The sequence below is a fragment of the Schistocerca piceifrons genome, chromosome 8 (genome assembly GCF_021461385.2).
Source record: "Schistocerca piceifrons isolate TAMUIC-IGC-003096 chromosome 8, iqSchPice1.1, whole genome shotgun sequence".
In the NCBI taxonomy this organism is placed as follows: domain Eukaryota; kingdom Metazoa; phylum Arthropoda; class Insecta; order Orthoptera; family Acrididae; genus Schistocerca; species Schistocerca piceifrons.
In genome coordinates, this window is record NC_060145.1 from 372,292,054 (window position 1) to 372,318,730 (window position 26,677).

The window sequence follows — 26,677 nt, forward strand, 5'->3', positions numbered from 1 at the left end:
TCTCGTCGTTGCGATGGTGTCCCGCTCGTTTTCGATCTCATGGGCGATTACCACGCTGCACTCTGCAGTGTTTCTTTTAACTGTGACGACGACCTTGGCCATTTTTGCACCTAAGATCCAGCACGGTAGCCAGTCCGTTGTGGTGGGGTCGCCATGTACCCTCTTGGTTGTAGCCCCCTGACAACACAGGGATCGCTCTACTGATGCCTGCGCCGTTCACTCCCCACGTATGCCAAGGAGTAGGTGCCCATCTCCCTGGGGCATCGGGACTCCCGGCAATGGCCATCCTGCCAGGTGGCCTTTGCTGTGGCTGGGTGGCGCCCGTGGGGAGGGCCCTTGGTCGGAGTAGGTGGCATCAGGGCGGATGACCCGCAATGAAGCGTGGTACATCATCTCTTGCTGGCGGCCAGCCGTCAGCAGTCTCTAAGCGTTCCAAGGCTCAATTCAAGGCTAATGTGTATGACCCCAAATCGTTCCCCTCCCTGGCCACGCCATGGGAGGAACGAAGGGCTATGAATGAGAGCGAAAGATACTCGCCCCGGTATCTCGTCTGTACCAGAGCTGACGGGGAATCTTTTATGTCCGTGAAGCCTCAGTTCTTTGTAGAGCATTTAGAGGACAAGTTTGGGGAGGTGGAGGGCTTGTCTAAAATGCGCTCTGGATCAGTACTGATACAAACGGCATCCTCCGCCCAGTCCCGCAGGTTACTTGCTTGTGACAAGTTGGGGGATGTTAACGTTTCTATTACGCCACATAAGAGTTTAAATATGGTCCAGGGTGTTATTTTCCATAGGGATCTCCTTTTGCAGTCTGATGACGAGCTGCGCGCCAACTTAGAACGTAGAGGTGTTCATTTCGTCCGGCGCGTTCATCGGGGTCCGAGGGACAATCAGGTTGCTACCGGTGCCTTCATCTTGGCCTTCGAGGGTGATACGTTACTGGAAAAGGTCAAGGTGATGGTCTACCGATGTGACGTCAAGCCCTATATCCCTCCCCCGATGCGGTGCTTCAAGTGCTGGAAGTTCGGCCACATGTCTTCCCGCTGCACTTCCAGCCTCACATGTCGAGATTGCGGACGCCCGTCTCATCCCGATACTCCATGTGCCCCGCCTCCCATCTGCGTCAACTGCGGGGAGCACCATTCACCTTGCTCGCCTGACTGCACAGTCTTTCAGAAAGAGCGCAAAATCATGGAATATAAGACCCTGGACCGGCTGACCTATACTGAGGCCAAACGGAAATATGACAGACTCCATCCAGTGAGAATGACATCTTCATATGCAGCTGCTACAACAACTGTGCTAGCTCCATCCGTTGCGAGACTTCCAGCCAGCTCGATAAGCAGTACGACTCCTTCTGCCCCCTTGCCCGTGGGGGGCTCTCCCCAACCGGTTGCTCCTGCACCACCTACCTCAGGAGCAACCTCCTCCCACCCGTCGGGGACGTCCGTCCCCGCTTCTCAGCCGGAGAAGCGCCTAACTTCTTCGGCTACTCTCGCCCGTAAGAGTTCCCTTGGGACGCTCCCTTCCCAGGGTTCCCCCAGCGGGGAGGATGACGGCCACCAGTGGCATAAGTCCTCACCAGCAGCCGGGCGTAGGGCTTCACGATCCTCCTCTGTCCCGGAGACTGAATCGGTGAAGCCTTCCCAGCCGGTGAAACCCAAGGTTCAGCGAGAGAAGTCCAAGAGAAAGACCTCTAAGGCTAAAGAACTTGCGGTGGCACCAACCCCACCGCACCTTTCGCGCTCTGCGTCTGAGGATGAAGTCGAGATTCTAGCGTCCGCTGAGGACCTTGTTCTCGCTGGTCCCTCAGACGCCATGGATGCCTCTCGTCCGGGTACTGAATCGGTGGCAGTGAGTGAACAAGCGGCGTAAATTGCCTTCCCAGTCCTTTCACGCCTTTCTCAGCCATGGACAATACCATCCTCCAGTGGAACTGCGGCGGTTTTTTCCACCATTTAGCTGAGCTCCGCCAACTTCTCAGCCTTCGCCCTTTCTTCTGCATTGCTCTCCAGGAAACTTGGTTTCCGGCGATGCGAACCCCCGCCCTCCGTGGCTATCGGGGTTATTACAAGAACCGAGCAGCTTATGAAAGGGTGTCTGGTGGCGTCTGCATTTATGTCCTTCACACTCTGCACAGCGAGTCTGTCCCTCTCCAGACGCCTTTAGAGGCTGTCGCTGTACGCGTGTGGACGCCACAGGCTGTTACCGTCTGCAGTCTTTACATTCCACCGGATGGTGATGTCTCGCAGCATGTCCTGGCTGCACTGGTCGCCCAATTGCCGCCACCTTTCTTGCTATTGGGCGACTTCAACGCTCATAACCCTCTGTGGGGTGGGTCAGTGGCAACAGGTCGAGGCGCCATCATTGAGCATTTATTGTCGCAGCTCGATCTCTCGCTGTTAAATGATGGTGCCTTCACACACTTCAGTGTGGCGCATGGCACCTACTCCGCCATTGACCTTTCAATCTGTAGCCATAGCCTCTTACCGTCTGTCCACTGGAGTGTGCATGACGACCTGTGTGGTAGTGACCATTTTCCGATCTTTTTGTCACTACCACAGCGCCACTCTTCTGGGCGCCCTAGCAGATGGGCTATGAATAAGGCTGACTGGGACTTGTTCTCCTCCACTGCCGCTTTTGAGCCTCTCTCTACCGATGACATTGATGCGGTGGTTCAATCGGTCACCACCGGCATCGTTACTGCCGCCGAATCTGCCATTCCCCATTCCTGTGGGTCCCTTCGGCGGAAGGCTGTGCCTTGGTGGTCGCCTGAGATCGCTGAAGCGATTAAAGATCGCCGGCGGGCGCTCCAGCGTCACAAGCGACACCCCTCCCTCGACCACCTTATCGCCTTCAAACGGCTGCGTGCGCGGGCCCGCCTCCTTATCCGCCAAGGCAAGAAGGAGTGCTGGGAGCGGTATGTGTCCACCATTGGCCTCCATGTCACTCCCTCGCAGGTCTGGGCCAAGATTCGACGCGTCTACGGCTATCGGCCACCTGCTAGCGTCCCTGCGCTCTCACTGAATGGAGCAGTTTGTACTGACTCCGACGTCATTGCCAATCGCTTAGCAGAGCATTTTGCTATGAGTTCCGCTTCTGCGAATTACCCCCAGGCCTTCCGCTCCATTAAAGAGCGGATGGAACGTCGGAGCCTTTCGTTTCGCACCAACCACCCAGAATCTTACAATGCTCCATTTAGTGAGTGGGAATTTCGCAGTGCCCTCGCTGCTTGCCCTGATACCGCTCCTGGGCCAGATGGCATCCACTGTCAGATGCTGAAACACCTTTCAGTGGACTGCCAGCGGCGCCTTATCGATCTTTACAACCGTCTTTGGGTCGAGGGGGAGTTTCCGTCGCAATGGCGGGAAGGCATTGTCATCCCCGTTTTGAAACCTGGAAAGAACCCTCTGGAGGTGGACAGCTACCGTCCCATTAGCCTCACCAACGTTCTTTGCAAGTTGCTTGAACGGATGGTGAGCCGGCGCTTGCATTGGGTACTGGAGTCTCGGGGCCTTCTGGCTCCGTCTCAGGGTGGGTTCCGTAAAGGCCGCTCCGCCACCGACAATCTGGTGAGCCTGGAGTCGGCCATCCGTACTGCCTTTTCCCGCCGTCAGCACCTGGCCGCTGTCTTTTTCGACATGTGGAAGGCGTACGATACGACGTGGCGTCATCACATTCTTTCTACGCTCCATGGATGGGGTCTTCGGGGTCCTCTGCCGATTTTTATCCGCAATTTTCTGTCGTGTCGTACCTTCCGCGTGCAAGTCGCGGCCTCGTATAGTTCCTCCCACGTCCAGGAGAACGGTGTGCCACAGGGCTCTGTTTTAAGTGTCTGTCTGTTTTTAATAGCCATTAACGGGCTTGCTGCGGCTGTGGGAAATTCTGTCTCCGCTTCCCTGTATGCTGACGACTTCTGCCTTTATTACAGCTCTACTGGCATTGCAGCTGTTGAACGTCAGCTACAGGGCGCTATCCGTAAGGCGCAGTCTTGGGCTGTAGCGCATGGGTTTCAGTTTTCGGCAGCCAAGACCTGCGTTATGCATTTCTGCCGGTGCCGAACAGTCCATCCTGAGTCGCGGCTTTATCTTGCCGACGAACTCCTTGCTGTGGTGGAGACCCACAGGTTTTTGGGGGTGGTTTTCGATGCCCGGTTGACTTGGCTGCCTCATATCCGGCAGCTGAAACAGACGTGTTGGCGGCATCTAAACGCTCTGCGATGCTTGAGCAACACCCACTGGGGCGCCGACCGCTCTACACTGTTGCGGCTCTACCAGGCGTTAATCCAGTCCCGTCTGGATTATGGGAGCCTGGCTTATGGCTCAGCATCCCCATCTGCGTTACGGGTGCTGGACCCGATTCTCCACAGCGGGATACGCCTTGCCACTGGTGCTTTCCGCACCAGCCCTGTGGACAGCGTACTAGTGGAGGCAGGTGTACCTCCACTGCGGTTCCGACGCCAACGTTTGCTGGCCGCTTATGCTGCCCATGTTCTAAGCTCGCCCGGGCATCCAAACTATCGTCTCCTGTTCCCACGGTCGGTCATCCGTATGCCAGAACGTCGGCCCCGGTCTGGTTGTACAATAGCGGTCCGCGTCAAGGAGCTTCTCTCTGGGCTCCAGGGTTTCACTGTTCCACCTCCTTTCCGGGCTACTTTGCATACACCCCCATGGTGTGTTCGTCGCCCTAGCCTTCGGCTCGACTTGGCACAGGGCCGTAAGGACTCAGTCCCTCCAGAGGCCTTCCGCCGCCGCTTTTATTCTATCCTGGCCACGTATCAGGGCTCTGGTGTTGTTTACACTGACGGTTCGATGGTTGCTGGTCGTGTCGGATATGCGCTCACTCTAGGGGACCTTTCCGAACAACGTTCCTTGCCGGATGGCTGCAGCGTTTACACTGCTGAACTGGTCGCCATCTTTCGTGCCCTAGAGTATATCCGCTCCTGCTCAGGCGAGTCCTTCGTTATCTGTAGCGATTCCCTGAGCGGTTTACGAGCTCTCGACCAGTGTTTCCCTCGTTCTCGTTTGGTAATGGCTATCCACGAGTCTCTGCATATTCTCGCCTGTTGCGGCCGCTCTGTGGTCTTTGTGTGGACCCCCGGTCATGTCGGTATCCCGGGTAACGAACATGTTGACCGCCTGGCGAAAGAGGCCACCAGTCAGCCATCTCTGGACGTTGGCCTCCCAGAGACCGATTTGCGGGCAGTCTTCCGCCGCAAAATCTTGGCGCTATGGGACGATGAATGGCGCGAACTGCCAATGCGCAATAAACTCCGTGCTGTCAAGGAGACGACGGCTGTGTGGCGGTCATCTCTGCGAGCCACTCGCAGGGACTCAGTAGTTCTTTGCCGGCTCCGCATTGGCCACTCCCGGCTGACACACAGTTATTTACTGCGCCGGGAGGACCCTCCTCTCTGTCGCTGTGGGGCAGCTTTGACAGTGGCCCACATTTTGCTGGCCTGCCCCCTTTTAGCAGTGGTCAGGCAGACATTTGCGCTGCCTGCTACGCTCCCTGCCCTTTTAACAGACGACTCCACTATGGCTGACTTAGTTTTACGTTTTCTTCGGGCAGGGGGATTTTATCATTTACTCTGAGTGTTTCTGTTTTATTTTATTGTTTTGTGTTGACTCTGGCCTTTGGCCTATGATTTTCCACTGGTTTTTTAATGTGTTTCTAAGTGGTTGGCTTTTCCTTATTTATTTCTATGGTCGGCCAACCACCGTCACACTCTGTGTGGTTTTAGTTCGTTTTGTCTTGTCCTTGTCTCCGTCTCTATTGTTCTGTATCGTCTGTGATCTCTTCTGTTCCTCTTTTTTTATTCTCTGTGGGTGTTCTTTGTCTTTGGAAAAAGGGACCGATGACCATGGCAGTCTGGTCCCTTTCATCCCCCAAACCAACCAACCAACCAACATCAACTAGCTTCACTAGAAATTTGTTGATAGACTGGGTGTTGTCCCCTAGCATGTCCTTCAGACTTGCTTTTCTGAAATTTATCTTATTAGTGGCTAAGTTTCTATGATTTTGTGAGATGTTACTGAACTACATGTTCCTAAATAATGGACACATTTTGAACCAAGTTCATCCTGAACAGCAAATAACACATTTTTATATAGATAGGAAATGAGGGTTCCTATACTTTAAAGCCACAAGGCTTTATTCCTAGAATTAAATTTGTGAACTGAACTGTTAGTTGAAAATAGTGGGATATTAACTTCAACAAATGTGATTAAAAAATAAGAATACTGAGTAGCCATAGTTGGCATACACAGTTCATTGGACAAGTTCCTGCAGGATGTTTATGAATTGCTATCACAAGTAATCATATTAAATGCTTTCTGTTGTGGAAAACTTAACTTACAGAGTTACACCAAAATATGATACCATATGACATATGGAATGGCGGTAAACAAAGTTAGCTCCTTTGTAATTTTTTTGTCAGCATGTGCATTTAAAATAATGATTTTTTGGGTATTTCAGGCGTTCACTGGTAATTACAACCAAATGATTTTGTTATTGTTGTAGTCTTCAGTTCAAAGACTGTCTTAAGCAGTTCTCCATACCAGTCCATTCTGTGGAAGCCTCTTCATCTCTGTATAATGACTGCCAACTGCATCCACTCAAACTTGCCTCCTGTAGCCAACCTTGGTCTTCCACTCCAATTGTTATACCCACATCCCTGTTCCCATACGCTGTTCTTATCGTCCAGCTTACTGTACCTTGATGCCTCAGGATGTGTCCTGCAACTGATCTATTCCTTTAATATTGTTTCTCCCTAATTCAGTTTAGTGGCTCTTCAGTAGTCATCTGATTTACACATCTGTTCTTTAGCATTCTTTTGCAGCACCATATTTCTGAAGCTTCTATTTTCGTATCAGTACTGTTTATCGCCCATGTTTCACTTGCATACAAGGCTATGTTCCAGACACACTTTCAGAAAATACTTCCTGACACACAAATTTACATTTAATAGTTAACAGATGTATCTGATCTTATTACCAAACTGTACTCTGAGAATTTAATGCCACCAACCTTTTCTATTTTGTCTGTATGCTGGGTTGAAATCTTTTACAGGTTCTGAACTGTGTATTATTAGTCTTTTCAAATTTTAATGACTTTAAAGTGGTTACAGACCATTTGTAACCTTTCAGAAATTTTCTTTAATAGCTTTTTCCACACCTGTTATCAAGTTGCTGTTTTCAGCAGTATTTATTTCCTCTGCTAAAAAAGCAAACTTTGAATCTGGTAGTGTAATTATTGACGAAGGGTCAATAATATACGCAAGTAATGGTTCTCTAACAAAACCTCCAGGGACAGTGTGTGTAATTACTTTTCAATCAAATGTTCACTGATAGCCTAATTAATTTTGTTTCATATTGACAGTGTTTGACTATTTTTAAAGATAAGACATGAAGCAGTTATTTGGCACTGTCAGTATGATTTGTAAATATCCTAATTTACTTTAAAGGATCTTTTGATTCAGTCAGCCAGACACTTTCAAAAAGTCACAGAAAATTCATATACATTTTGTAAAGGCCTGCGTTTTACTTTAAAATCAAATGGTGGTTTTTTTTTGCGTGATACTTCAGAAAACATCTTGCACTGAGAGAGCTAAGAAGCCCCTTCTACATAATATTTTCAAAAATTTTGTAGAATGCTGGCAAAAATGTTATTGGGTGGAAGTGAACTGTATTTCTTTACCCCATTTCTTTGGCAGGAACTTGCCTTCAACACATTTTAGTCAGTCAATTGTGAAATGTTCCCATGGCAAATGATTGGTTGTATAAAGAATTTAGGATATTACTTAACTCGTAAGGTTCCACTAGAAGGGTAAAAAATTCCTCATTCTCTAGATACCATATTTCTGTATGTCTGAATGTCGTTTTTTATGTTCTGCAATAGTAATAAGCTACATCATGAGTATTATTCCTTGTGACAGTTTCAATTACCAATAAAATTCTTCAGTTTTAACTGCCCTCATCTTCAGGAGTTAAGATTATTGATTGATAGGAATGATAAGGTATCCTCATATATTTGAAGCAGCAGTCCAGGATCTTGTAGAGATGGGCTGAAGTTACACATGCAGTGAAAGAACAACTTGGCACCTTGCAGTGGGTATAACATCCTACAGCGATGTGTGGTGTTTTCTTGAGCTTGAGGGTTGAGTGTTCTTTGAAAGTGCCACTTCCTCCTCCTTTGTCATTCATTGTTTTTGCCTGTCCAAAGCTCACTCCCATGTCCTACCAGCTGTGTAGCCCTCATCTAATTTAAATTATTGTGCCATTATCAAATCTTGTGTGTGTGTGTGTGTGTGTGTGTGTGTGTGTGTGTGTGTGTGTGTGTGTGTGTGTGTGTTTTGTATAATTGTATCCCAATAAGTTAACACTTTTGTGTTGTCTATTCTCCTGCAATGTGCCATTGCAGCAAATGTATTTAGTACTCTTTGTTTTGTATGATGCATGTTCAACACTCATTTGGTAATAGAACTTCTGTGAGCTTTGGGAGGTAGAAGATAAGGTACTGGTGGAAGTAAAGCTATGGGATCAGGTTGTGATTCATACTCAGGTAGCTCGATTGGGAGAGCACTTGCTCCTGAAAGACAAAGGTTCCAGGGTTTAGTCCCAACCTGGCACATGCTATTTACCTGCCAGGAAGTGTAATATCAGTGCTCTCTCTGCTGCAGAGTGAAAATTCCCTGTGGCAAGAAGGCTGTGCTTTTAAAATGAACAGTTGGCGATATTTTGGCACCAGTTTTCAAAGATAATAGGCTTTCTAGCCATAAAAGATTATATAGGGACAGCACAAAACATTTATTTTGTACAAATTTTGGAGTCATTGAGTACCATTTTAGTTTTTTTTCCCCCTACCAGTTTGGGAGGATTTTTTGTGCTGGTTTTGGTGTTCTTTTTTTCCTGGCAGTTTTGGTGGGCTTTAAGAAACCATTTACATTAAACCTGTCCAATGTAATCAATTAAAGAAAAAATAAATTTGTAACCATGCGATATTGAAAGATTATTTCAAAAGAACACCTGGTTCTCTTTTCAAATGCTATGCCCCAATACATAGATACCTCACTCTACTCTAATGTGAAAAGAGCCATATGAAGCCTATAACTGTACACAGAAGAGAAACTAACCTCAGCATTCCCATCCCTTCAGAATATTGATACAGCTGACACCTGACATTCCAGTTTCACACAATGGTGTTCATCATTACCCTCCTGTGGTTGAAATAAAGAGATTTTTTTGGCGCTCTTTGCAACTCAGTGTTTTTTATTATTTCCTTCCCCTCTGTTCGAAGTATGTATCATCTATTTTTCTGAAAAACTAGCTGGTTTTATAATGAAATTTCTCACGATAACAAAGCTGTCTTTAATCACTTTTAACTTGGAATAAAGGTAATAATTCTATTAGATGCCAAGTTTCCTGATATTTTTGCTCGGCAGCTCATACTGAAAATCAGACAGATTGGAGAGATGTTCATTGCTGTATGTCAGTCAGATTTCATATTTTTAGAGTAAGGAAAAATAAACAATAAAACCAGCACACTTTAGCTTCACAGACCCATAAAGCAGTGATACGTCCACTCGGTTTGTTTCTGGTGTGGGTGTATGTGTTTGTGTGAGGGAGACAACTGTGAATATTCCTTTCAATATTTATTCATTTTTATTTTTATTCTTTTGTGGATAGAGTTCATAGTGTTAGATTGATTCCACAGCCCGAGGTCTAGGGTGCACTGAAATATGATAATTTGGCTGTGAGGGAAATGAACATGATTCCATACATAAGGAGCCACCCACCATCAACACTTGCGCAGCAGTAATTAAATTCTTCTGCCCACCTGAATGAATGACCATATTTATACCATATGCCATTGAAATACATACAAAAGAACAATGCATGGAAGGTTTTTGAACAAAAATATAGTGCATCAAAGCTATTCTGAACCTTTGATAGTTTTAACATCATAGTGCTTTGTTGCAGATAGCCTTATCGAAGGTAGTATTTCCTCATTTATTTTACATGGTGCACCAGAAGTAGTTAAGGCAATCATAAATGCGTGCCATGCACAGTTCCCAATAGTAGTGTGCCAATTCAAGTTGTACACAGTAGTTCATAGTCTTTAGTAGTCATGGAATGTTGGTGGACCAAGCATTGGCCTTCACAGTTGAAGTTTTCTTCAAAAGCAGTGATGCAGTGGTATAACATATTTTCCGACATTGATTCAACATTAGAAGAAACAGAGGAGTCTTGTTATGGCAGATCATTTTGAGTTGCGTGAAAGACTTGAAAGAAACGGCTCCAGTCACAGCCAAGTGATTTACAGCTCATTGATGATTTATTCAAACTTCTTGACATTGTAGAGACTGTAAGAGAGGCAGTACAGTAGAGTCCAAAGCATTCTGCTATTCATGAAGCTAGATTCTATACAGGATGGTCAGAAAAGCTTGTAATTGTGTTGTAGGCCAGATTGTGCTGATAAATAATTGTTAAGAAAAAAGATTGATACATTTCACTGTTTTGGGTTTAATTAGTATTGACATTAGCCAATCAGGTCATTGCACGTGCAAATTCAAGCAGTTGCACGCACTAAAATGCAGTAATGCGCAGACATCTGCAGGTCCACGAGTTACCACTTGTTCAAATGCTCATTACCAGTTAAAATTTGGCTTTTTTCAGGAGTGATAAATTTAAATAGGGGAGCAAAAGCTGTGTATGTTGGGTTAGGGGAAACACTATGAAGAACACAATTACAAAGTTTTTTTGCAACAAAGTTCTTGTTTAATCTACCCAATTGGATGCCATTCTGGAGTATAAAGGAGGGAACCTTGTCAGTTTACGACACTCAGCCCCTGACAAAGATTATGGTGGATATCATCGAAAGCGTGGAATTTTATGCAAATGAAGAGCATGTTTGGTGTGCTGGACATCCTTTAAAGTGATCCCAACAGGATGGTGCCATACTGCACACAATGAGGACTCTGACAAATTTCCAGAGAGGCTAATGTCATGTAATGAGGCTGTAACATGGTCTGCACATTTCCCAAATTAATCTGTATTCATTTTTTTTATGGATATACTTTATATAACTTCCAAGAATACGAGAATCCATTTGAGCTGCAGTACAGTGCATTCTGATAGTGATGTTGTGCAGAGCCATGGATGCCATACTCCATTGTGCAAAAATGTGTGAGCAGTACTCATTTTGATTACATTATTTGAAACATGACAGATTTGAATGAATTGTGTCATATATATATAATAGAAAGAAACATTCCACATGGGAAATATATATTAAAAAACAAAGATGCTGTGACTTACCAAACGAGGAAGTGCTGGTAGATAGACACAATAAAAAACACACAAATTTCAAGCTTTCGCAACCCACGGTTGCTTCATCAGGAAAGAGGGAAGGAGAGGGAAAGAAGAAAGGATGCGGGTTTTAAGGGAGAGGGTAAGGAGTCATTCCAATCCCGGGGAGCGGAAAGACTTACCTTAGGGGGAAAAAGGGACAGGTATACACTCGCGCACGCACGCGCCCCCCCCCCCCACACACACACACACACACACACACACACGCCTATCCATCCATATATATATCTAAAAAGAAAGATGATGAAACTTACCAAACAAAAGCGCTGGCAGGTCGATAGACACACAAACAAACACAAACATACACACAAAATTCTAGCTTTCGCAACCAATGGTTGCCTCGTCAGGAAAGAGGGAGGGAGAAGGAAAGACAAAAGGATATGGGTTTTAAGGGTGAGGGTAAGGAGTCATTCCAATCCCGGGAGCGGAAAGACTTACCTTAGGGGGAAAAAAGGACAGGTATACACTCGCACACACACACATATCCATCCACACATACACAGACACAAGCAGACATTTGTAAAGGCAAAGAGTTTGGGCAGAGATGTCAGTCGGGGCGGATGTACAGAGGCAAAGATGAAGTTGAAAGACAGGTGAGGTATGAGCGGCGGCAAATTGAAATTAGAAATTAGCGGAGATTGAGGCCTGGCGGATAGCGAGAAGAAAGGATATGCTGAAGGGCAAGTTCCCATCTCCGGAGTTCTGACAGGTTGGTGTTAGTGGGAAGTATCCAGATAACCCGGACAGTGTAACACTGTGCCAAGATGTGCTGGCCGTGCACCAAGGCATGTTTAGCCACAGGGTGATCCTCATTACCAACAAACACTGTCTGCCTGTGTCCATTCATGCGAATGGACAGTTTGTTGCTGGTCATTCCCACATAGAACGCTTCACAGTGTAGGCAGGTCAGTTGGTAAATCACGTGGGTGCTTTCACACGTGGCTCTGCCTTTGATCGTGTACACCTTCCGGGTTACAGGACTGGAATAGGTGGTGGTGGGAGGGTGCATGGGACAGGTTTTACACCGGGGGCGGTTACAGGGGTAGGAGCCAGAGGGTAGGGAAGGTGGTTTGGGGATTTCATAGGGATGAACTAAGAGGTTGCGAAGGTTAGGTGGACGGCGGAAAGACACTCTTGGTGGAGTGGGGAGGATTTCATGAAGGATGGATCTCATTTCAGGGCAGGATTTGAGGAAGTCGTATCCCTGCTGGAGAGCCACATTCAGAATCTGATCCAGTCCCGGAAAGTATCCTGTCACAAGTGGGGCACTTTTGGGGTTCTTCTGTGGAAGGTTCCGGGTTTGAGGAGATGAGGATGTGGCTCTGGTTATTTGCTTCTGTACCAGGTCGGGAGGGTAGTTGCGGGATGCAAAAGCTGTTTTCAGGTTGTTGGTGTAATGGTTCAAGGATTCCGGACTGGAGCAGATTCGTTTGCCACGAAGACCTAGGCTGTAGGGAAGGGACCGTTTGATGTGGAATGGGTGGCAGCTGTCATAATGGAGGTACTGTTGCTTGTTGGTGGGTTTAATGTGGACGGACGTGTGAAGCTGGCCATTGGACAGGTGGAGGTCAACGTCAAGGAAAGTGGCATGGGATTTGGAGTAGGACCAGGTGAATCTGATGGAACCAAAGGAGTTAAGGTTGGAGAGGAAATTCTGGAGTTCTTCTTCACTGTGAGTCCAGATCACGAAAATGTCATCAATAAATCTGTACCAAACTTCGGGTTGGCAGGCCTGGGTAACCAGGAAGGCTTCCTCTAAGCGACCCATGAATAGGTTGGCATACGAGGGGGCCATCCTGGTACCCATGGCTGTTCCCTTTAATTGTTGGTATGTCTGGCCTTCAAAAGTGAAGAAGTTGTGGGTCAGGATGAAGCTGGCTAAGGTAATGAGGAAAGAGGTTTTAGGTAGGGCGGCAGGTGATCGGCGTGAAAGGAAGTGCTCCATCGCAGCGAGGCCCTGGACATGCGGAATATTTGTGTATAAGGAAGTGGCATCAATGGTTACAAGGATGGTTTCCGGGGGTAACAGACTGGGTAGGGATTCCAGGCGTTTGAGAAAGTGGTTGGTGTCTTTGATGAAGGATGGGAGACTGCATGTAATGGGTTGAAGGTGTTGATCTACGTAGGCAGAGATGCGTTCGGTGGGGGCTTGGTAACCAGCTACAATGGGACGGCCGGGATGATTGGGTTTGTGAATTTTGGGAAGAAGGTAGAAGGTAGGGGTGCGGGGTGTTGGTGGGGTCAGGTGGTTGATGGAGTCGGGTGAAAGGTTTTGTAGGGGGCCTAAGGTTCGTTCACCCGACTCCATCAACCTCCTGACCCCACCAACACCCCGCACCCCTACCTTCTACCTTCTTCCCAAAATTCACAAACCCAATCATCCCGGCCGTCCCATTGTAGCTGGTTACCAAGCCCCCACCGAACGCATCTCTGCCTACGTAGATCAACACCTTCAACCCATTACATGCAGTCTCCCATCCTTCATCAAAGACACCAACCACTTTCTCAAACGCCTGGAATCCCTACCCAGTCTGTTACCCCCGGAAACCATCCTTGTAACCATTGATGCCACTTCCTTATACACAAATATTCCGCATGTCCAGGGCCTCGCTGCGATGGAGCACTTCCTTTCACGCCGATCACCTGCCGCCCTACCTAAAACCTCTTTCCTCATTACCTTAGCCAGCTTCATCCTGACCCACAACTTCTTCACTTTTGAAGGCCAGACATACCAACAATTAAAGGGAACAGCCATGGGTACCAGGATGGCCCCCTCGTATGCCAACCTATTCATGGGTCGCTTAGAGGAAGCCTTCCTGGTTACCCAGGCCTGCCAACCCGAAGTTTGGTACAGATTTATTGATGACATTTTCGTGATCTGGACTCACAGTGAAGAAGAACTCCAGAATTTCCTCTCCAACCTTAACTCCTTTGGTTCCATCAGATTCACCTGGTCCTACTCCAAATCCCATGCCACTTTCCTTGACGTTGACCTCCACCTGTCCAATGGCCAGCTTCACACGTCCGTCCACATTAAACCCACCAACAAGCAACAGTACCTCCATTATGACAGCTGCCACCCATTCCACATCAAACGGTCCCTTCCCTACAGCCTAGGTCTTCGTGGCAAACGAATCTGCTCCAGTCCGGAATCCTTGAACCATTACACCAACAACCTGAAAACAGCTTTTGCATCCCGCAACTACCCTCCCGACCTGGTACAGAAGCAAATAACCAGAGCCACATCCTCATCTCCTCAAACCCGGAACCTTCCACAGAAGAACCCCAAAAGTGCCCCACTTGTGACAGGATACTTTCCGGGACTGGATCAGATTCTGAATGTGGCTCTCCAGCAGGGATACGACTTCCTCAAATCCTGCCCTGAAATGAGATCCATCCTTCATGAAATCCTCCCCACTCCACCAAGAGTGTCTTTCCGCCGTCCACCTAACCTTCGCAACCTCTTAGTTCATCCCTATGAAATCCCCAAACCACCTTCCCTACCCTCTGGCTCCTACCCCTGTAACCGCCCCCGGTGTAAAACCTGTCCCATGCACCCTCCCACCACCACCTATTCCAGTCCTGTAACCCGGAAGGTGTACACGATCAAAGGCAGAGCCACGTGTGAAAGCACCCACGTGATTTACCAACTGACCTGCCTACACTGTGAAGCGTTCTATGTGGGAATGACCAGCAACAAACTGTCCATTCGCATGAATGGACACAGGCAGACAGTGTTTGTTGGTAATGAGGATCACCCTGTGGCTAAACATGCCTTGGTGCATGGCCAGCACATCTTGGCACAGTGTTACACTGTCCGGGTTATCTGGATACTTCCCACTAACACCAACCTGTCAGAACTCCGGAGATGGGAACTTGCCCTTCAGCATATCCTTTCTTCTCGCTATCCGCCAGGCCTCAATCTCCGCTAATTTCTAATTTCAATTTGCCGCCGCTCATACCTCACCTGTCTTTCAACTTCATCTTTGCCTCTGTACATCCGCCCCGACTGACATCTCTGCCCAAACTCTTTGCCTTTACAAATGTCTGCTTGTGTCTGTGTATGTGTGGATGGATATGTGTGTGTGTGCGAGTGTATACCTGTCCTTTTTTTCCCCCTAAGGTAAGTCTTTCCGCTCCCGGGATTGGAATGACTCCTTACCCTCTCCCTTAAAACCCATATCCTTTTGTCTTTCCTTCTCCCTCCCTCTTTCCTGACGAGGCAACCATTGGTTGCGAAAGCTAGAATTTTGTGTGTATGTTTGTGTTTGTTTGTGTGTCTATCGACCTGCCAGCGCTTTTGTTTGGTAAGATTCATCATCTTTCTTTTTAGATATATTTTTCCCACGTGGAATGTTTCCCTCTATTTTTTATATATATATATATATATATATATATATATATATATATGATTTTGCATTCTCAAAGTGTCACAACTATTTACAGCATACTGTTGCATTAAGTGCGTTTAAATTTGGGTTACCGGAGGGGACATGATGCCATTATCCAGGTAACAGAGTGGCAATCCAGTTTTCCCTGCCACGCCAACAGTGGCTCGGTTGGTAAAGTGCCTCTGTTGCCACACAATGGATAAACATTACTATGTGGTGTCGCACAATAGATGTGTTTCCATTCATCAGCTCTCATTGTAGATTGGTATTTTCTAGCACTGAACTGTTCTGCCTTTGTCAAGTATTGCGATAAGTGTTTTGTGTTGGCACTGCATTAACAACAACAGTGCAGCACACCTGAGCACATAAGATTCACAATAAAAGTGGATGTTCAGCAACACCTTCACTGCCTGTGAAGATAATGTTCTGCTGCAAAATATTCCCCAGAGTTCAACAGTAATAATGGACAATGCACTGTACCTCTCTATTGTATTGGCTAAAGCTACAACAATGCAGTGGATGAAAGCAGATATTTTGCTCTGGATAAACAGAAATGTTTCACTGGATAAAGTTGAACATAGCATGTATGAGGCAGAGTTACTGGAACTTGGGCTGTACAAGCCAAAACTCCACAATACCACAATACTGGTTAACAAACTAGCTGGCAGTAAAGGACATAGTTTACTTGGGCTTCCTCCGTATCGTGCTCATTTAAATCTGACTGAGAATATGCACAGGCTGATCTGAAGCTATTGGAAGCACTACACCACAGGGCATGTTTTGAGTTGTTCAGACATACTAAGAAGGTAGTGGAGAGATGGATTCATGAAGGACTATGACAAGTTTGGAGTAATAAGTAACTTCTCTTATTACCATGTTAAAATCTGTTTCTTTTGCCACAGCAAAGTTAACAAATATTCATCTCGCTAACATTCTGATGCATTTGAAATTTTGATGGAATCCTGAAATAGTGTGTCATTAAACTAGTAGCTGAGGGCAAGGCAAGTCAATTGTTTATGAAAAAGCCCATTCTCAGAATAAAATGAAAGCCTAATTTCTTCACTTATGTTATCACAAAATCCACAGCAATTGTTGTTTCAACAGCTATCGATTACATTATTTTAATGGGGGGTGGGAGACCCTGTAGTTACTAGATTATCACGTTGGGTATGGAAGTTTTGCATATATTCATCATATGGCATCATTTTCTGCTCTTTGTGTACTATCATTTGCCAAAATGTTGTTTTGATAACTTGAATGAGATATGTGTGATTTATGAATATTTCTTTCTGGCTTTTTCACTGGTGCGTGCATTTGTGACGTAGCGGTTTACATACATTCCATTTTCTCGAGACTGATGACAGATTGTGATAATCCTCTAGGGTTAAAGAATAATGTTTTCAACATTTCCTGTGAACCAATGTATGACCCAACATGGATGAAATGCAAATTCATAGCGACCCTTATTTTTCACTGCAAATTTTAAGAATTTCATGTAGTAGTTCACCTAATATTGAAATATTATAATATCTATGAGCATTAACGAAGTTATAGGCAGTTCATTATGGAACTGAATTAACCTGTGGGGTTTGTGAGAATCAGATGTCATTAGCTGATCGGTCAGCTTGTGCAACCTTGTTTGTGCAGTCAAGTTGGCGTGGCATTATCAACACCTACTGGCGCACCACACTCACGCTGACAACTATGCTTCCCTCCCCTTGCTCCATACTGAACTGTCAAAAGTCACAACTAATTTAAATGCACTGTAATTCTCAATTCTTCACCATAAACTAAATATCTCCATTATCAGTCTCTCACACCCCTTGAATTAGTACTGAGGACATGAGTGGATTTGTGATACTGTATTATCACACATTCCTTATATAATATTTCTAATAAACTTTTATTGTTGTATTTATTATAAATAGGCCTGGACACAAAATGAAAACCAAGAAGCAGGTGAGTGATGGAGTTGACCGGACAATTGCTTGCCCTCACAAAGGCTGCACAAAAATGTTTCGGGACAACTCTGCAATGCGCAAACACCTACATACTCATGGTCCGAGAGTACATGTGTGTGCAGAGTGTGGAAAAGCATTTGTTGAGAGCTCCAAACTCAAGAGGCACCAGCTTGTCCATACTGGGGAGAAGCCATTCCAGGTAAGCTTAAACTTCCTTTTCAAGTCAGTAGCTGTATTTGCAATTTTCTTTGTTGTAAAGATTTTTGTTTTGCTTTACCATGTAACTGTCTTTGAACTTTCATCATAAGTCAAACAAACTGCAGACATAAATTTTAATCTGATATTGCAGTGCCTCTGTTGTTCCGAATTATGATGTAAAGTTCCTTCGAAGAAGTTTGTGTGTCTGAAGGAACTTTGCTTTATCATTTGGAATAACACAGGCACTAAAATAAAAGTTTATCCACTGACACCGGGAAGTGACTTTCAAGTAAAATGTTTCACCTGTACATACAGAAATATACATAATGGATGTACAAGAGCAGATTGTAATCACATGGTTCAAAACATATATAAGTTTGGGTCAGGCCATGAGTCATGCTCGAATAGCCAAACAATAAGCGACTGCTCACGATAAGTGGGAAATCTGGGTTCGTGTCCCAGTCCAACACAAATTATTGTCATTCCTATTTGCAATTGCAAATGCATTTCATGTAAATTTTATTTAGCTAGAGCATCATTCTTAGAATGAGAGTGGAGAGAGCTTAAACAGAGTGCATGTACGTGCTGTGTTATATAGCTGGTCAGTATTAGTGCGAAACAGAAGGGAACTTTCTTACTGATGCTGGTTGGAGTCTAGTCAGCCAATACAGGCATGCAAGATACTGAAATAATCAGATGTTGGATAGGTTATTGGATTTTGATACATGGTTCCTCTTCTGGCAGGATGTTTTGTCAGAATATTAAGTTTATCCATATTTTTGGCAGTGGCCAGAAAAAACTTAAGCACCTTCAGAATTTCTTTTTAAAGACAGGTAAGGCAGTGATCAACTACAAACAGTTTGAAAAAGTAGAAATACGAGAGACAAATTTTTGTGTGATGATATAGAGGGTAGAGGTATAGTAATAGTAATGATTGATAAACACGTCATTCGGAGCAAATTTTATGTACTCTTCATGGCACTACACCAGAAGAGATGTGGTGATGTGCAAAAAGATCAACTATCCCAGTGCTCTAAATGCATTTGCATTCAGCATAAAAATAAATTCAAAATGTTCAGGGTACCATTTTATTTTTGGAAAAATGCAAAGTAGTGGAAATAAGGATAAAATGGCATGCAGATGTTGTCATCAAAGAGGAATACTATTTGTGCATCCACAAGAGTTCCCACCCCGTGGTGCTCGATGTAGGGCATGCCTCCAAATTGGAATTTGACTCTATTTTTTCCCCTGTGCATGAAAATGTCTGTCTCTAAGCATTTTCTGGTTGTATACTGGCATGTTAAAACACCATCTAAGGCTAAGGGACCTAATTAAAGGTTTCTTAAAGGTACTAAGTATCTTGAAATCTGGAACTGGTTGAACCTTGAGGCCTAGGGTCCAGACAGAGTATTCCTGCTCCAGTTTTTCAAGTAATTTGCACAACCTGCATTGGATTACAGGTGGCAGCTTTGCAGATAAGCATTGCCTACACAATCTTTTCACCATGACAGGATAAGGTACCTTCAGGACCCGCACCTTATCCAGCCTCTTTGTGGAGGCTAGGGAGCTGCTGTTTTCCAAGAGAAGTAGCTCCTCACATTGTGTTGGGCATTAACATCTTTATGTGATACACATTTATGAACATTTCAACTAATTAACCACTTGCGCATGGAACAGCTATACATAAATTGCCATCAGCAACAAAGCTATTTGGAATTGGCACAAACAGAAATGTAGTGGTTCTTGGTGTAGGCTATCTTTCCCTGAGAGGGAAGATTTGTTATGTTTGGGGATAAAGAGATGGCTGTTAAAGTAGTGTGATACAAGTGGGAGGTCTTTCTTAAATTATATTTTCACAATATCATGCAACAATATCTTATGCGAGCACAACAAACATATGCCTAGTTACACCCTATCTATACTGGTGAGTCAAAATGGGGACTACTATAACTGCTCTGGGCAGTTTTGATTTTTCCCCCCAAAAAATGATTTGGATGACACAGAAGTGATGTGAGGTATTCAGGCTATGGACGAGATGTTTTCAAGCAACAAAATTCCTCATTTGCTCATAATTTGTAGTGTGTGCTGCAAGCAGTCAGGTGTATATGCCCAGCAGACATACCAGTCACTTCCAACCAAGAAATCCTGTTTCTCTTAAAAACAACTTGAGGAGCCAGTAATATTTTGCAATGTACAAAGGCACTTACAGAAGTAATAGTTCACGCAGCAGGTGAAGAGTCCTGCTCAGTGCCTGCTGTTGCACAGTGTAAAGTCCCACCCCCCATCCCCCTGTATCCATGTAACCATCAGGCTCACTGTTGGAACTGAAAGCTGTGTGTCATTGGAAGAAGAAAGTGAGGGATACAAACTGCATTGGGTAAAACCTTCTTTGGCAGCTGTGCTACAGCTCCTGACAGCCACAGAGGCATAGCAGGGTCCTGCTCAATTGCTTCCAAATGGTACATGGATTTCTACTCTGGTGAGAGAGCCGTCCCTTCTATGGTGTTCACGACTATTTGTAAGGCAGCTTTGGAAGAGTACTTTCAATTTGCTAATCACAGGGAAGTCCATAATCTTGTGTGAACTTGCCCTCTCCAGTGTCTCAGAGCAAATCCGTTCTTGTGATATGTTTGATGGCTAGGGAAACATGTAACAACTTCTTCTCTAGTTTTTGACTTAAATTCCCGTTTTCTCGGGTCCTTTCACACAGGTCGCCACGTTCTAACGTTTTTGATGCCGATTTAAAGTGTGAAGTAGACGTACAGACTTCCCACTTCTTTTATACAAGGTGACTTACTTGAGATTCGCAGCTGATCTTCTTTGCTGGCTACTGGAAAACTCTCTTGACTGTATCCATAGAATGATGCTAGGTACAGGAATATTTAAGCCTCTCTCTCTACTTGTGAAATAAGTAGATACGCGAACTATACATTTCGTAACCAACGGTATATTTGAACTCCATACAGAATAAAATTCTTACTTTCCACGCACATATATGACTTCCAGTAAGTCACTTGCTCCATCCAATGTCAGAAACAAATTTAATTACATTTATAAAAGAGCTGACTTAATAACCATGACCCTACTTCACAGGTCTTGCCTCTACCAAGGCTGGATTAAGAGTCTCCAAGATTACTTTTTCAACTGTTCTTCTTTCACATAACAATAGTCAATGACAGAATAGGCACAGAGCTGCATAAAAACTCCATGGTTCTTCCTCTAAAACATCAATGGATTGCCCAACAAGTACTTGTCGGTGCCGTTCAACTGCCACATCTACTTTGTTCCCGCGACTGATTTTAAACCTGCGCACACAAACATGTGACATGCAGTAGGTAGGATTTGACCATCCCACACTAGTATTTAGAATATCGAGTGTTCGAGTTGGTAGAAGGCTGAGTGGTTCTAGAATTTACACAGAAATTCTCGAATCGCTACAAGATGGAGGCAAGTGTTGGAGTCACCACAGGGCCAATGCTGCCATTCGTCTCTTCAAGTACCCTCCTGCAGTAACTGGTAACTGAATGATGACACCTTGCCATACACCACAGCATCATCAGCAAACAGCCACAGTGGTTCTCAGACTTTTCTATAACGTGGGTCCCTTGTTTATTTGGAAAGTGATCTTTGGACCCCCTTGCATTGCTGTCTGAAATTTCGCATATTAGTAAAAAAAGTGACTAAGAAGGATTACCAGTGGTAAGACAAATATCAAGAACAATAATGCAATAAGTAATTTATTTTAAACATACATGATTGTTTGTTGCCTAGTGACTGAAATTACCATTGAAAATGCAGTGACTTACTGTAATACATTAACAGTACAGTAATACAGTGCTGTAAGTACCTTTAGTGAAAATCAATGTGTGCTTTTTCCCTAATTTAATTTTTTTATTTTTTAAAATAGGAAATCCGCATGTGAAACTGTTCTCAAACGTGGAGCCACTAATGTGAGGCATGAAATTTTTTGTGTTTTTCCGTAATTTCAATGAAATCTGGAATAACCTTAGGTTCAGTTTCACATTAAGATGATTTTGCTTTAAGGTTTTGATACTGCACAGAGCAGAAAAGAACAAGCTACAAAGTTCATTTTCAATGAAAACATTTTTCCATAAAGTATTGCATGATAGTTCCAATAACTGATGTTCTGTATCGGAGAGATTCATATCTTGTATGTCATAGATTTCTACATCAGCAAAAGGACTTTCAATCCAACTATTACCAGGTTGTGAGACAGGGAAATGTTCTTGAGAACTTGCAGCTAATGCTCTCAAGTGCCCTGCAAGTGTTTTGTGCATTTCAGCAGAAAGTTTTTCACCCGAAGAATCAATGAAGAAGTCCTTGAGCACTGGAAATGATGAATAGTTATTGTTTTATACTCATGCTGCTCACAGGTGCAGTTTCATAAGTGAAGCTTCAACGTTACTCTCAGTCTGGAAGGTATTAAAATTTCTTCCTTCCAGGCCTAAATTAAGTTTGTTGAGAAAGAAGAAAATATCCAACAAGTAGGCCACTTTACACAATGAATCTAAAGCACACAATTTCATGCATGAAAAAGAATGTTGCTTGTGTAAAAGAAAGAAGCATACTTCATCACACAGCACAAAAAAATGACAGAGGACTTCCCCCCTTTGATAACCACTCTTCAGTATGTAAGAATGTGTTGACTGCCAATTTCTTCACATAAAACTGTGAAAAGACCGGAATTTAAGGACATGATTTAATGACATTAACAAGTTTTGTAATTTCATCCAGATCACATTTCAAATCCTCAGGTATTTTTCTCACTGCTAAAGCTTCTTTGTGTGTGAAGCTACACTTTACTTCTGGTGCTAAAGGTTTTGCTCAAGCCATTAAGCATGACATCAAACCTTTAAAAGCACATGTGCCATCCATAGTAATAGTTACACATTTATTGTACCCGATATCACTGTTTATCATGAACTCATTAAGTGCACAAAACACATCTTCTGCCTTGTTGTAAGTGCCACTGTACAGAACAAAAGCTCCTCACAAATAGTCTCTTTACACTCATAACAATGAAAACCAACAGATATGCTTTTCCGTTCGGACGTCTGTACTTTCATCGGGTTTGAGATAACCTTGAAGTTTTAAAATTAATTGTTCTTTCACATTGAAAGACATGTTGTCAGTTATCCTGTTAATTGTACCATTGAAAAGGGCAATTGAGTTTATTTCCTTAGGAATTAAGTCACTTACCATAATCTCACATATAACTTTTGCAGCTGGTAGGATTAAATTTTCCACAACTGTGTGGGGTTTTCCAGATTTAGCAACTAGGAATAACAAATGCTATGATGCTGAAGTAGCTTTTCCATTAGTATTAGCAAACACTGCAGTATTTGACATCGCACTTTTACTGCATTTCGTCTGCTTGAGTTTGTTAATAAAAAAGTGTATTGACTTACCAATGTGCCCCTCACATTTCTTCTCCATATGTCTTCGAAGATTAACAGTTTTCTTGCTTTACTTGCTCAATACTTCATAACACAAGACACATTAAGACTGCTGGCTGTCATCACTGCCTATGCATGTAAATCCGCAACCAAGGTTGTCATCACAGTGTCTTCTCTTCTTTCCTTCACTTTCGCTTGTATTAGCTTGTGAAGTTGAAGGCGCACTTGCAAACCCATTGTTCGACTTATCACGAAGAGTCTTGAGTTTCACTGCAGATGATTGCTACCATCAGTCCATTGCGAACTTGAGAAATGTCGCAACACAAAAAAACATTGAGCACCTCAGAAAAATAATGGATGATGACAAATCAATCTGTAAACATCTGCTGTTTATTACTCTCCACTCCCATGTCGTGCCATGCCATGAACACATGGCATCTGTGACTGTCTCTAATACCCGTTTTCTCCAGTAATACTTTTTTCCTCTTCCATTGTTTGATGGAACGATGAAGGGGAAAAACATGACTAATGCCATTCATTGAGCCTAGATGTATGTATGGTGGTGTCATACTTACATACCACTCGAGTTAAACTGACAGAGAAAATGCATGTCATAAAGCTTATTATTGTATCTAGCTTCGAAAACACCAGGGGTTAACACTCTAAAGTGACCATAGAAACTTGTAAAGGTGTGAGGCAGTTAAACCTTGTTTTCCTTATCTGATCACATGATCTTGCCACTGAAGAAAAAAAGGACAATATCGAGTGCAGTTTCACTTTGTTGATTAAGTAAGGAGCAAGTCCCAAACTTTATTGTTTTTCTTTTTCGTTGTTTTAATTATTCATTCCTGGAAAATTAAAGAAGCAGGAAATTTTTGCTTCAACAGTAATAAGATCACATTGCAATATTATTGTTTCAGAGTTGTTCTTACATTTGTTAGAAAGGAAGCAGTTTAAGACCAATGTTATGGTTGTATGTCATTTTGATCTTTTCTCAAATTGATTGAATCAAAGAAACATATTGTGTTCTATCTTCCAAGACAATTTTACATTAACCACACCGAATTTGAGTCAAGAGTTACTTGCAGTGATGGACCTAGAAACATATTTTGTGAGGGGTTTGTCATTTTTTTTTTTTTTTTTTGTAGAAATCCCAGAATTTGGTGGGGGGGGGGGGGGGGAATCTGGAATCTTGACATTTATAAACATAGGAATGACTAAATATTTACTTCCTCTTCTTCTTCGTCTTTTTAACTGTAATTGGTGGTAGTGGTTGGAGCTTTCTGTCATGTGAAGATGAAACCCACGAAATTCCAAGGCATTGTGAAATTAATGTACAATAGGTTTAGTGCCATCACAAACACGGGATTTCTCTCACTTGAAGTGGTCCTATATAATGGTTGACAGACTTCAGGGCGGAAATTTAGCAAAGTCGGAAAACATTTAAATTTACAAATGTAGGTATAATTTCTAATTGCTTTCTGTTTAGCAACTGAAATAGATCCTTCTCGGACAACAGCTGTGAGTTCCATTTTATTGCAACACATTTCAATTTTCAGGTTTCACAGAGCCCCAGGGCTCCCTGGACCCCTGTTCAGAAATACTGCCATACTGTAAAACTGAATTGGGGTTCCATCCATACCTGGTGACTTCTTTGCTTTCAGTTGTTTCTTTACACTGGGAATGTCCTTCATACAGAAGTCTGTGCAGTGGTCGAATAATGATAAGTTTGTACGATTCTCCTGCGTGAACAATTTCTTATTGTGAAATTTAAAACTTCGGCTTTCCTTTTGCCATCTTCTACTGCCATACTAAACTGGTCAGCAAGAGCATGGATAAAACCCTTAGACCTGCTTAGCGATTTTACGTAGGACCTGAATTTTCTCAGCAAGGTGGTTTGCTGAGGTAGGACGGTGGTGGTTATTGTGTGCTTTGTACTTCAATCTCTTAGCAGCTGCACAAATTTTTACGAACTTTTACCAGTTGTCATTTGCGCACTCCCTTTTGAACTGAGGGTGCAATAGCCTTTGCTTCCCAGGATTTTTGGAATTTTGTTGTTAAACCACAATGGGTCTTTTCTGTACATAATGCATTTAGTCGGCACATACACCTTCAGAGAACAATTTACAATTCATTAAAACTTGGCCTATAATTGCTCTCCATCCATGATACTGAAACTGAATGATGTCAATTTGTTGTCTTAAGTGGGATGCTTAGAACAACTTACCTGCTGTTTCTAGCAGATATACTCCCTAGCCTTCATGATTGACTATTAACTTTAGAAACATCAGATAATATGTTACCATATTCACTAATCGCTATTATTGATTATCAGAGTATTTGTGCAAGTTATCAGTTGCATGATTGTTCACTGTGGTCCCATTTCATCACTGTGACTCCTGACTAGCTGCCCACATGAGTGGATGTCAGCGGCAGGCCAAAATCACAGGACATTTCTGAGGGAATCTCTAACGGTTCAGGCCTGCTGATCTGAAGTTCTTTGTTTCCCACTAATGAGCAGGTCCTGCCCATCAGATCCAATCTCACCGAACTGCCCGCTGCCTGCAGGCCGGGTGTGGTTGTGTGTGGCATTATGAAGCACATTTTTGTGTTTTATGCATGGACCCAGGACTGCAGTGCTCTTCGGCAGGCCAGAGGCTATGTGTGATGGATTTCAAAAACTGTGGATGTCTCGCCACAAATATGTTGTAGAGTGCAGCATGCTATAGACATTTTATTGATTCTGGTACACTTTGGCACTTCAAAAGTAGTTTATTATTAGAAAATATGGATGATAAGAAGAAGAAGAAGAAAGTTGCTGGCAGTTTGTACTGACAATAATGACCATAGCAGAAGAAACATTTTACTGGTGGTCACTTATATTGTTGGTTTACACAACTCTTCCCTGTCTTATACATTTCTTTCAAGATGCCTATTTCTTTCTGAGGTTATTTCTGAAATCCGTGAAGGCATTTCAAATCTGTCTTGTGACTCCAAGGAAATGTGTATTTTTGTCACCAAATGTGTGTCATTTTATTGAAATAAAATATCAGTTGTCTTAATGAAACACAGATACCATTTGGCTTGCTTTTTCCATCGAAAAAGAGTCCATTACAAAAGATGTTGATGTTAGCACTTAAGAGTTTTGCTCACTTTAGGAAATGCCATCTGCTTGCAGGGTTTATTTAGATATTTTCTCATTTGGTACTATTGTTTCTTGTACTGTAGCCGCAAGGATGGATTGTCAACTTACATCTTTACTTACCCTTGAGATCTCAAAATTTGGCAGGGAAAAATGCTAAAACTTGTCTGGAAATCATGGAACTATCAGGGAATTTCACT

At 43.7% G+C, this 26,677-nt stretch overlaps 1 protein-coding gene across 1 annotated transcript in view; it reads left to right on the forward strand.

Moving 5' to 3' along the window:
* The window catches only part of LOC124711261 (transcriptional repressor protein YY1-like), a 100,802-nt gene that overhangs the window by 48,356 nt on the left and 25,769 nt on the right, over positions 1–26,677 (forward strand). Inside the window, exon 3 of the mRNA XM_047241239.1 lies at positions 17,688–17,919. Coding sequence (XP_047097195.1) covers positions 17,688–17,919 — 232 coding nt within the window. The remainder of the gene's footprint in view (positions 1–17,687; positions 17,920–26,677) is intronic.